This window comes from Sinocyclocheilus anshuiensis, unplaced genomic scaffold (assembly GCF_001515605.1).
Source record: "Sinocyclocheilus anshuiensis isolate Anshui unplaced genomic scaffold, SAMN03320099.WGS_v1.1 scaffold2257, whole genome shotgun sequence".
Lineage (NCBI taxonomy): Eukaryota > Metazoa > Chordata > Actinopteri > Cypriniformes > Cyprinidae > Sinocyclocheilus > Sinocyclocheilus anshuiensis.
In genome coordinates this window covers 60841-72938 of record NW_015551137.1, presented here as the reverse complement: position 1 = coordinate 72938, position 12098 = coordinate 60841, and the positions used below count along the sequence as shown (strand labels likewise).

Here is a 12098-nt window from a genome sequence, read left to right as displayed (position 1 = left end):
GCCTTTTGTGTACATAGAAAAAGTCTTAGATCTTTGAGTTCAGCTCATGAAAAATGGGGGCAAAAACAAAAGTATTGCGTTTATACTTTTGTTCAGTATATCTGCGTCCACACGAAACTGACACAAAACGATGTAGTATACATGCCAGACCAGTATGTGGTGCTGTAATTCTGCCACAGAGATACACTAAAAAAAGAGAAGAAGACTTGGGACTATGCGCATAAACCTTGCGCGCGGTATACAAACGAACATGGAACAATACATTTATTAATCTGTGTTAATCTTAATTAGTAAAAAGACAATCGTTCAGTGTTTGTTCATGTTTTTGTTGCTGTTATGTGACGTAGCAGTGTCTGACTAGGGTCGAGACGTGGGCTGATGATGTCATCGTTTCAGAAAATATACGGATTCGCTGTCCACACGAAAACGCAAGGGCAGCGTTTTCAGATTTATCCACTCTGGGACCCGGTTTCAAAAAATATCGGTTTCACTCTCCCAAAACGCCGGATCCATGTGGACGAAACGCCTATACGATACAAAATTTATGCGTATACAGCTAAACTCCATGTGTATGGGGCTTTAGACTAGAAAATAAAGTAACCAAAGCCCTCTTCAAACAATGGGAAACAAGCAAACATTTATACGAATAATATAATAGGAAAACAAACAAACATGGGGCATAGAGGTTACTTATGGCAAAGTCACACAGAGTTTATACAGCACAGTACCTAATGTTTATTTCTACTGACAAAAAGTAACAGGCACATTTTAAAAAGGAAAACTACCCAGTTTAGCCTCAGATCGTATCAGTCTTTCAGCTGATGACAGTTAAGAGTGGTGTGAAAGAGGAGGGGTTTTATTCTGTGTTTATTCAGTGAGTCAAAGGAAAGCGTCCCTCTCTGTGCACAGCTGCATCACATTTCTGTTCTTGCTCTATACCGCTGTATCGTTTATTTTACATTTCCACCATGGACTGTGCCTTTGCTAATCTAGATGCTGCTGGTTTTCTACAGATCTGGCAACACTTTGATGCTGATGGTGAGAATTTAAAACCATTTCCATTCTGCTTTCAAATTGTGTCTATTTATTGTTATTTAAAGGTTACATAGTGATGCATTTTAGATATAAATACCCTCTGTTCATCTGATCCTAAGATAAATTCTAGATAAATACTTTTTCCGCAGATAATGGCTACATTGAAGGAAAAGAGTTGGATGACTTTTTTCGTCACATGCTGGAAAAATTAGGGTCAAAGGTATGTAAACAAAATTAAATAAAAAAAAACTTGGAATCAAAAGTCCAGTGGTGTGTTACGTTTGAATGTACAAAAACCTTTAAACACATCACTGTTCTAACTGTTTTTGATGACGGGTGTTATTGATTACATTGTGCAGTTATATGGAAGCACATTAGACATACTCTTTCTGTAAGTGCTCTCAGGCTGTTTACACATTAGGATCTGTTCCCTCGCCCACTAACATAACACACAGAACAGCCATTTAACATCTGTTTACCTTTCACAGCAGTAGATACTTAAAAGACACTGCCACTGGACAAAAGTGGACCACCTTTTGACAGAATTTAAAATCTTTGTGGTCCTAAAAAAATTGTTTTTTTCTATATTTTCTGTCATTTTGTTTTATTTTCTTGTGGAATGCTACAGAAAAGTTATTATAGCTACAATATGTTGTTTGGAAGAAAACTATGGTTATCATGGTTTTAAAAAAGTATGTGTGCACATGTACAGCACACTTAAAACCAATATATTTTGACTGTTATATTAGACTGTTACTCAGGAACTTGTGCAACGCCTCAAGAAACCAAACAACACTTTGTTTTCAGGAAACTGGTTAAGACATACAAAATAAAAAAATAGATTTTCAGTGTGCTAGCAAAGGTGCTATAACCCGGCTTGTTGAAATTTTGTATTTTACACTGATGTTCATTCACTTGCATGTCCCTACTAAACAAACAAAACAAACGCTCTCTATGATTCTGATTCTATAACCCAGTGAATGAGGGTTATTGTGATGTAAGAAGGCTTCTAATAAAGAAAGGTTGTGTCAGATGTTCATTGAATATCTTATGAGCAGCTCTATCGATGCACAGCTGTTCCAGTCCATTGGCTATTATGCAGAGTGATGATGGGGAATTCATGAGAGATGAATGATGGAAATGTAGTCACGGTAACCATTTTGTTTTCTCTGCTGTCTTTAGGATAAGATTACAGAGGAGAGAGTACAGCAGATAAAGAAGAGCTTTATGTCTGCCTATGATCTCACATCTGATGGACGCTTGGCGATCCACGAAGTACATCATAATTTTTTTTTTACATTTTCTGTTCATTATTGTTAGTCCTGCAGAAAAGTAAAAACTGATACTCCTGTGATGGAACTGGCAAAAAAGAGCAACCATGAAAGAAGGAATAGTTTTCAATCAAAAGTGTTTTTAAATAGATACATTACTTACAGGCTGTTATTGTATAATTAGGCATTCTGTGTGCAGAGAAACTGCAGATTGCTGTTTGCATGCAGTGATGGCAAAGGTTTTTCTGCGGCTGCAGATGTTATCTAGCCACTTTATGGCTTCCGGCTGTTTCCAGCACGGCTGCACCAGTTACATTAACCCCATTAAAAGTGTTAGAGTCATTTTCTTTGTCATGTTAATGGTTTGTTTTGCTTGCATCACATTTGCACAGAAGTAAAGTGAGGCTCTGGATGGTTGAAACACTGGATTAGAAGCAACTATAGTTCCAGTAATCAGAGCCATTAGTGCTGTCATTAATGTAGTGTACATAATCACATAGTGGTCATTTTATTATCATCTGAAAAACCTATGCCAGTTCCCGGATATGGTATTCTATACTGCAAACAGATTTTACATTTTCATGTCTTTACATGTTTCATGTCATACTGCTGCCATTCAGTCATTCAATTTTATGATTAAATGCTATCATTCAGTGTTATGATTAAACACATTTTATAGAAATCTTTGTTTTGGCTATATAAAAGAAACACTTAAGGAAGCAAATCATAATTTTTATGAGTAGAGACAGAATAACATTTGTCCTGAATAATCATAATTTTTATGAGTAGAGACAGAGTAACATTTGTCCTGAATAAACCCTGTGTTAGTATATAAACCCATATTATTGAATGTGTCTGTTTGCATTTATACCAGCTAGCCAACATGATCCTGCCGGAGGATGAGAACTTCCTTCTTATCTTTCGTAGAGAGGCTCCACTGGATAACAGCGTGGAGTTCATGAAGGTAAACCTTTACTCCATATCACACAAATTACATCGCAACATTTTTAAATATCATGTTTAAACAGTCTTTGGCATCACAAATGTCAGTATCGTGATTTCAGGTTGTAATTTATTTGAGTCGTGATGACCATCAATTATATACAGTATATACCAGCTGTAGTAGTGTGGGATGATGGTTAAAAACGTTTTGCACATTTCCCATGATAGATCTGGAGGAAATACGATGCTGACAGCAGTGGTTACATATCAGCTGTGGAGCTCAAGGTAAATGCATACACATGACTCATTAGCAGAGACTGTCAGTTACATTAGCATATTATGACAATCACTGACAAAGTTTGAATATTGAGGGTAGTGTTTTGATTGTTTGTCTATTTCTGATGGCAGGGCTTCTTGAATGACTTGTTTCAGCAGCACAAAAAGAATATCCCCCATAGGAAGTTGGATGAATACACAAATACCATGGTAACACTGCTGATTTGAATTCTTCCCCATTTATTAATTATTTGTATAAACCTAAACTTCTCAAATAATGCACCTCTGTATGGTTACATCTTGACACATAGCTTGACATTTAATTTTTCTTACTGTAAGTTGTTGTTGATGTTGTTGGAGCAATACAAATGCAATATATAATCAGCATGACCCCATAATCAGGGCCTTAGCTGGGGTTTGTGGGGCCCCGCTGCAGATTGTACCCATGGGCCCTGTTTGAAATCGTGTAAATATAGCACAAATAAATAAATATAACAAAGATACAAATTAAACAATATTTCAGTTTTTTTCAAGTTTGTAGGTGTTAAGGAACCAAAAAATCAAATGTAAAATAGCATTGCATAGTCTTCACTGTATAAATTAAATATAGATTAATATTTGTTAAAACTACAAAGTAATTCATTTTCTCTCATTTAATTTCTTGGATTATCATTAAGGACACCGACAGCTAGTAAATTAGGCGCGGTTAGGCTTTAAGAGACAATAGGCCTCATTCATGAAACTTACGTAAATATATGAGTAAATTCTGAGTAATTTACACGTAAAACAGACCTTCCCGAAAACTCTCCTCTGGATTCACAAACGCTTCGTAAACCTCAGATTTGATAGTTAAACATGTGTATACTAATGAATTCCAATCATTCGTAAATAGGGCGCTCGTGCACACTCATTCACAATTAGCATAATCCCCGCCTATGAATTACAAGCTACGCAAATTGTGTGTCCAGAAACGCAATGGAATATTCTGGTCTACTTTCTCAGGTTTGGCTCCAGTATATTGCATAAATGCAAAAAAGACTAATAGGCCATATGCCTAACAATAAATATTCAATAACGTGTGTCTACCAAAGAGTTTTTAGCCAGCTGAAAAAATGTCAGGTGCTCTTCTTAAAACGACCAGCTGGTGGCGCTTGAGAACACTTTGGTGGCACAGCGTTTTTCAAGCTGAGACACTTTGGTTGCTATGATATGGAATACCCATGGCGGCAACGTATTACTAGTATCTAATTTTTAAGAATTTTACTAAATATAAAAAAGCAGTAACCAGTAATATTGACTTCTCCATTGTTGTAGGCAGTCGTTGTACAAGTAGGATGGTTGGTCGGTATTTGTCCCGCCCCTCCTCCATTGATTGGACGGCTGGGTAAATAGTGACAGTGACGAGCGCTGCATTTTACAGTTATCAACTCAGCTACATAAAAAATACAAAATTCAAAAAGAGGGCAAGGGCAAATTAACTTGTAATTATTATGGCAGTGCATCAAAATTCAGTGTCATCAGTTTGCCAGAAAGAACACAGAACGTTTTACGCACCATTTACACGTGGTAGGCAGCAGGTGTACATTTCGTTCGTACCAACTAACATTTTTAAAAAAATGAACATTTTCATGAATTCGAACGTTTACATCGGAACGGCTTTACGAACGATTTACACAACAATTCGTTCTGCTCGTGTTTCATGAATGAGGCCCAATGCATCCAATATAATGATACACATCCAATTTTTTTTTGTTTTGTTTACATAACCGACAGTTTTTCAAGGATACTCACCAAGATGAGTATTTCGACATAATTTTGTATGCATTTGTCCGTTCATGCACAAGAAGATGCAAAACTCAATTCGGTGTTCAAGGGCTGCGATACGCAGCTCGCTACCTGCATGCTGTGCACACAGAACACAGCGCCCCAGTGCTGAATTAAGCTTTTTGCGTCACAACCGTGGGCCCCTGTAATCGTCATCACCTTTCACCCCACTAGTGACGGCCCTGCCCATAATGACTCACCATATGTCTGAAAGGCCAGTGTTAGTATTCTGCTATACACCACATTCCTGCTATATTCCACAATCTGTCTGAAGAAGAGATCATTTTTGCCTTCATACACTATTTGTAATTGTTTGTCTATTTACACATAAGTCATTACTCTGGCCATTTTGTCAGACTCATCTCACATAAAAACGTACTGCTTTTTAAGATGCCGGGTATACAGGTCAATTAGTGAGTGATAGCACTGTTTACATCAGCCATCAGCAAATGCGTCTGGTCACCCATGCATTAACCTTCCTTTGACCTGATCTCAGGAGTGTGGGTTTTTTCCATTACACACAGCAAGTGAAACTGTCAGTGTTACTCATTAGAGTGAAGAGCATTTAGCTGTTCATGTGTTTTCAAATGGTGCCCTCTATGGCAGTTGTTTTCAGGCAACTGATATGCCTAGAGCATATGTTGTATACCACATTGGTATACTGATGACTATTTATTTCTGTACAGGTAAGTGCTTAATTAGCAATTTTAGAAACTGACAGTTTGTGTGAAAATAGGAGTAAGTATTGTTATTGTGAGTTGATTTTGTTTGGAAAATGGCTTGGAAAATGCTCAACACTTTTCTAATCATGAATACTTTTTTTTTTGTCTTGCAGATGAGCATTTTTGACAAAAACAAAGATGGAAGATTGGATCTTAATGATCTAGCTAGGTGATGTGCTTTTAACAATAGTGCTTTTGTTCTGTGCTTGTGGAGCGGTTTAGGCCTTGAGGGTGAGAATGAGTCTTTGTGTGTATGCTTGTGTTGTTGAAAGAGAGAAGTAAACACTATTATATACAACTTAGTAACACATTTTTAAGAGACTAATCCAAAAAGTATAATTATGCTGTCTTATAAAACATTTGTATGATGCATGGAGTTGCTGCCTAAGTCAGATCAATCATATATTATAATCTATTTAGGTTAAAATGCTAATTAAATGGCTGCCAGTAACACACAGGTGACAATTTAATAATCTTTTGTTAGTCTAGTGACAACTAAAGCATCCAAACTGCATTGAAACTCAATGAATATAGTAATACGTAAACTACATGATTTACGATCATCATTTGAAAATTGTAAATGGCACTTAGCTCAAGTCAAATTTACCATGTGGTCGTATCTAGTGACACAACAAATTTGAGAAAGGTTTAACTTTATGCAAATGAGCAGTTGCTTTCGGGAGCAGCTGCCAATGGCAGTGAAGTGCATATTATCAAGTCAAGTCACCTGTATTTATATAGCACTTTATTCATTACAGATTGTCTCAAAGCAGCTTCACAGTAATAAACAGGAAATAACATGTTAAAGTTCTTCAATGCAAAGTTAATCAATTATAGATGAGCTCAACTTGAGTTATAAGCAGCCCTACAGAAGGCAAAAGTTATTCAGCTCAAGTCAGTTCAATGATGATCCAATTCAGTTTTATAAAAGTCTCAAGTATGAAACTATATTTCCACTCCAGAATTCTGGCTCTGCAAGACAACTTCCTGTTGCAGTTCAAAATGGATGTTAGTACTTTATATCTAATTCATTTAATCTTTTGTGATCCTAAATGTAATAATTTGCTGCAAACCAGTGCATGATGCCCTCTCTATTTCCTACTTTCTTCAGGCCAACAGTCAAGTGGAGAGAAAAAGAGACTTTGAGAAGATCTTTGCACATTATGATGTTGTAAGAATTAATTTTAACCTTTCTACTGTTGTTAATACAGACATGTCCTGTGCATGATTTTATATCACCTAAGCTGTAAATGTCATGTGTTATTGTGTCCCGATATGGTAATAACACTGATTGGTTGATGGCACAATTTTGAAAGGCCTCCAAAAATAATAAAAAACAAATATAAAGTTCTGGCATGAAATTCTACATGGTGCAGTCCAATAGATTAATCTTAATATAACATAATGACATCATTATCACATGGCGCAGCTGACTGGTTCTTTTTTTATCAGCAGCCAATGAGCTCGCTGCTCAACATAAAAATACTTGGCTAGTGTTTGCTGTAGAAGTTGCAGCACACTTCAGAAACCCTCCACCTTCCCCAGCTCCACCTGTCTAGATCTGCTATGGGGTGATTCATGTATGCTATATGGGGTTATTTCATATATGTTACATGTGCAGCAGCAGTATTTCTTACATGTTCACAGCAGCATGTTGTGGATGTATTGACTGCTGCAGCAGCAGAAGCGTAGCAGATCTATTCCGCCAAGACCAAACACATTAACATTGTCATGTACCTTACCATGCCAATACCTTCGAGAGTCATGACAGAGCTGGTCATTGGCAAACATCTAAAATATTTGAAATTTATGTGTTGCTCGCAAGAACTGCTAATAGCAAAAGTGGCTAACCAGACAAGCTAATCAGCTAACCCCATGGATAAATATCAAATGTGGTACTTGGACACAATAACAAACACAATGCACTGACAAAGCAGTTCCAGCTCTTAAAGGTTGGCTCTCTTTCTAGAGTAAGACTGGAGCACTTGAAGGACCAGAGGTGGATGGTTTTGTCAAAGACATGATGGAGCTCGTCCAGGTAAGTGACTAAATAAATAACTGTAATAAACATCACAAGTAATCAAGTCATGAAATTTATAACAAACCTGAAACTTACATGTCTGTGACGAATTCTAAGGAAATCACTACTGCAAAATTTTTGTCCATAACCTTCAGTATTAAACATTAGCGTGTAACTTATGCTTTATAGCTTGTGCTCTAGACATGAATGTAATTATTTATTCATTGACTGATTAAAAATGTAAAAGCCTTCTACAATAGTAATATAATGCAACTAATAATTGTCACTCCGTCTCTTTCTACTGTGATTTCTCCATTTCCCTCTGTATTCCAACTCTTTCTTCTTTCTCTCAGCCCAGTATCAGAGGAGTTGATCTGGATAAACTGCGTGAGGTTCTGCTGCGCCACTGTGATGTGAATAAAGATGGGAAGATTCAGAAAAGTGAGCTGGCCCTGTGTTTGGGGGTAAAGATTAAATCACATGCACACTGAAGTTATCACTTCTACTATGAATTACTACATTTTAAACCTGAATGGGGAAGGTGAAAACATAATATGTTACTTGTGTATTGCTTGTTTCTATGTTTTAAAAATGTATTATGTTATTTAAAACGTTATTCTGAAAGTAATTTATGGAAATGTAATAACTTTAATGCTCTCGCAACAATAAAAGTTATATCTGTTAAACATGTAAAGCCAAAATAGTGGTACTCATGGACCCTCCTTTGTTCAAAGAAGCATTATTTAATTTATGCTCATCACATTGGGGAAACTTGTTCAGTTCATAGCTCAATTGTTGAATCTTTATGTTCATACAAAGATTTACACTGAATGATATATGTTTACAATATTTACAGCTCTCTCAAAAGTGTTTGAAATGTTTTTGGTTAAATTTTTAAGAAAGTGGGCACTTTATTCACTTTGATGGAAAAAAAACACCAAATATACAGTACTGGGTTATTCTAAATAGTCAAACTAAAAGGTGCTATAGAACAACAGAATGTTCTGAACACCTGATGAAACAAAGACATAAAGACATCACTGAAAGGCCACAAACACACAGAGCAGATGTCACTTTGTAAAAGCCACGTCTGGTGTATAGCACGATACTGTTAGTGTATACTTATGGCTCTGGATTATTTATATTCATTGCTGCTGTTTATTTAACAGTCATGCCATTGGCAAACAGATGCTCAAGTGCTTTGTTTTCTTGTTTTGCGTGTGTAGGGGTATTACAGTTAAACCCCATAGACAGACCAGTATGCCCAGTGAAGACAAGGAGTCAAATTTGAAGTTCATTGAGTTGACAGAGTTTACTGAAGACAGAACTGTCCAAACTTCCAAAGGCCGTAGAAACTGAGTAAGAGGAGACAGCCTCGAATTAACTTAGAATACAGAAACACTAGTACTTATAGTCATATGGATAATCAGTTGACATAATTTCTACAGGTTCTGATAGGTTAACAGTACAGATAATTTAGCAACATCTAAACATGGTATTCTGTCCCCGACACAAGTTAAAGACATTTTCTTTGGCACCCCATTTTCTATATACATATACAACTTTAAGGGTCATAAATTTAAGGGTCATTTAGAAGTCAAATTCTGGAACGACTTTTCTCTTCTGAGCTGCTGTTGAAGTCAACATGTAAACATAGAGGGAAGAGATGTCATCCAAGATTGAGCTACAGTACATCACTGGAACAGAACAATACGTTCATGCAGACAAAACCTGATCTGACAAATTTCTAATTATGATTCAGTTTAACATACAGTTGTAACAAAGGAGGCGTGACAACGGACTGGGGATCCACTTGCAGGCTTTATTAAGAGAGAGCGTGGTCAGAACAGGCAGGGTCCAGAAACAGCAAACAGTAATATCCCAGGTAGAGGCAGAAGAATAATCCACAAACAGGCAATGATCAGGGCAGACAGCAAACAATCAAAAAGTGTGCCATTCTTATAGTGGGAGACTGATGAAGTGGTGAGAGACAGGTAATTGCAATTGATGATGTGTCCAGGCAAAGGATTATGGGAAATGGAGTCCAGGGTGAATGGTAAAGGGTACAGGATGGGGTGCCTCTTCCTCTAGAGGAGCTCGTAGGCACTCCAGATAGACATTGTGACAACAGTAACCAATGGAACTGTAAACCAAGTATGCAGTTCAAAACAACAAGTACACATGGTGCATTATTGAGCTTCATGACTCTAGTCACACTTACCTTCACACGTCTTATAAAGCTGTCATTAGAATAGCAACATAAAATAAATAAGAATAAAGTTCAAACTGATTACTTTTTTCTATAAAATATAACATTTGATTATATAATGATTCAGATGATTTATTACAAAACAAATATATATTTATTCTCTGAAAGCCAGGTTAAATTAGTAAAAATGGGTCAGACCCTCATTCACCACTCAGATACCCAATACAGACATTAATTCTAAAATATATAGTCATGGCCAAAAGTTTTGGCAGTGAAATAAATTTTGTGTTTTGCAAAGTTTGCTGCTTCAGTATTTGTAGATTATTTTTCCACATGTTTCTATAGTATACTGAAAAACAATGATAAGCATATATGTTTTAAAGGCTTTTATTGGCAAAAAAATTAGTCAATATTTTCAGTGATGACCCTTGTTATTCATAACCTCTGCAGTTCGCTCTGACATACTGGATATTAGCTACTGGGCCAAGTCCTGACTGATGGCGACGAGAGCCGTGGGAACGGAGCGAGGCCGGTGGAGTAAGTGATAATTCGTGACACCTGCGCCACTCATTCAAATAATGCATCTCATAATCTTGTACTGCAGTTATATCTGATCAAATGCGCATTATTATTCTTTAGCTTGGGTTAAACAAATCCATTTTGGGATTTGGGATCCATTGCTTCAATTCCCGCGCTATATTTAAATTTAACGGCGCTCACATCTACGAAATCAAAAGATAAGCATTGCATTTTGTTAATTATCAGCTCATTTCAAGATCAAAGACCGACATTTTGGGAGTAAAATTTGCATATGTGGTTTCAACAACCAGATGCATTTACACTTGTCCAGTTTCGTCTGGAATGTGGCCCAGACCACCTCATGAAGTGGTTTGAGCAGGGGCGTGTCTACGTGGTGGCACCGGCCCCCCTGAAATCTGGCTGGCCACTCCAGGTGCTCCTCCACCAGATGTCTTGCGATAGGCTCGCGCGAGGACGAATCTCTCCAGGTGCCCCCCCTACCAGATGTCTTGTGATAGGCTCGCGCGAGGACGAATCTCTCCACTCTCACTTGTTTAGTGAGTGTACACGATGTATTATAACATACATCGTTCCGCAAATAGGTATCCGATCAGAAAAAATGCATGAAGTGACCAGGTGTAAACATGTCCTTAATGTTAGCTGGTCATTTCGTGTCAGGTGTTCGTTTTTTTGTGAAAAGTTCTTTTTTTTTGGCCAATGAAGCTTTTAGCAATTATTTAAAATGCATCTGATCACTCTACACAATAATCTAGAAACTATGTGAATCAACACCACAACAGCTTAAGCAGCAAACTTTGCAAAACACAAAATTTATATCACTGCCAAACCTTTTGGCTATGACTGTATATACAAACAGGGTTGCACAATCCCTAGTTTCTATAAAGCATAAACACAATGTTATAAAGAACTTGAAAAATAAAAAAAATAAACAGCAAGGTCAAGTCTAAAGCTTCAAAGCCTAGACTAAAGACGTTTTCTCCAAGATATCATGTGAGGTCCTGGATTCAGAAAAGCTACACCGTAGCTGATAATTGCAAGGCACATACCAGAAAATATGAGCAACAAGTTAAATGGGTCATATGACGTTGCTAAAAAGAACATTATGTTGTGTATTTGGTGTAATTCAATGTGTTTATGCAGTTTAAGATTCAAAAAACACATTATTTTCCACATAATGTACATTATTGTTTCTCCTCAATGCCCCGTCTTTCTGAAACGCGTCGATTTTTACAAAGCTCATCGTTCTAAAAAAGCGAGGT

General features: G+C 36.9%; 1 protein-coding gene across 1 annotated transcript; it reads left to right on the top strand.

Moving 5' to 3' along the window:
- Nucleotides 1-881: 881 nt before the first annotated feature.
- On the top strand, nt 882-8783 carry LOC107663245 (secretagogin). The gene is made up of 11 exons (XM_016453431.1): nt 882-1038; nt 1185-1255; nt 2218-2310; nt 3181-3270; nt 3477-3533; nt 3657-3734; nt 6184-6239; nt 7033-7078; nt 7182-7241; nt 8040-8108; nt 8444-8783. Exons 1-11 carry the CDS (start codon nt 969-971, stop codon nt 8579-8581), a joined length of 828 nt encoding a protein of 275 aa, XP_016308917.1. The 5' UTR covers nt 882-968; the 3' UTR covers nt 8582-8783.
- The last annotated feature ends 3315 nt before the right edge of the window (nt 8784-12098 follow it).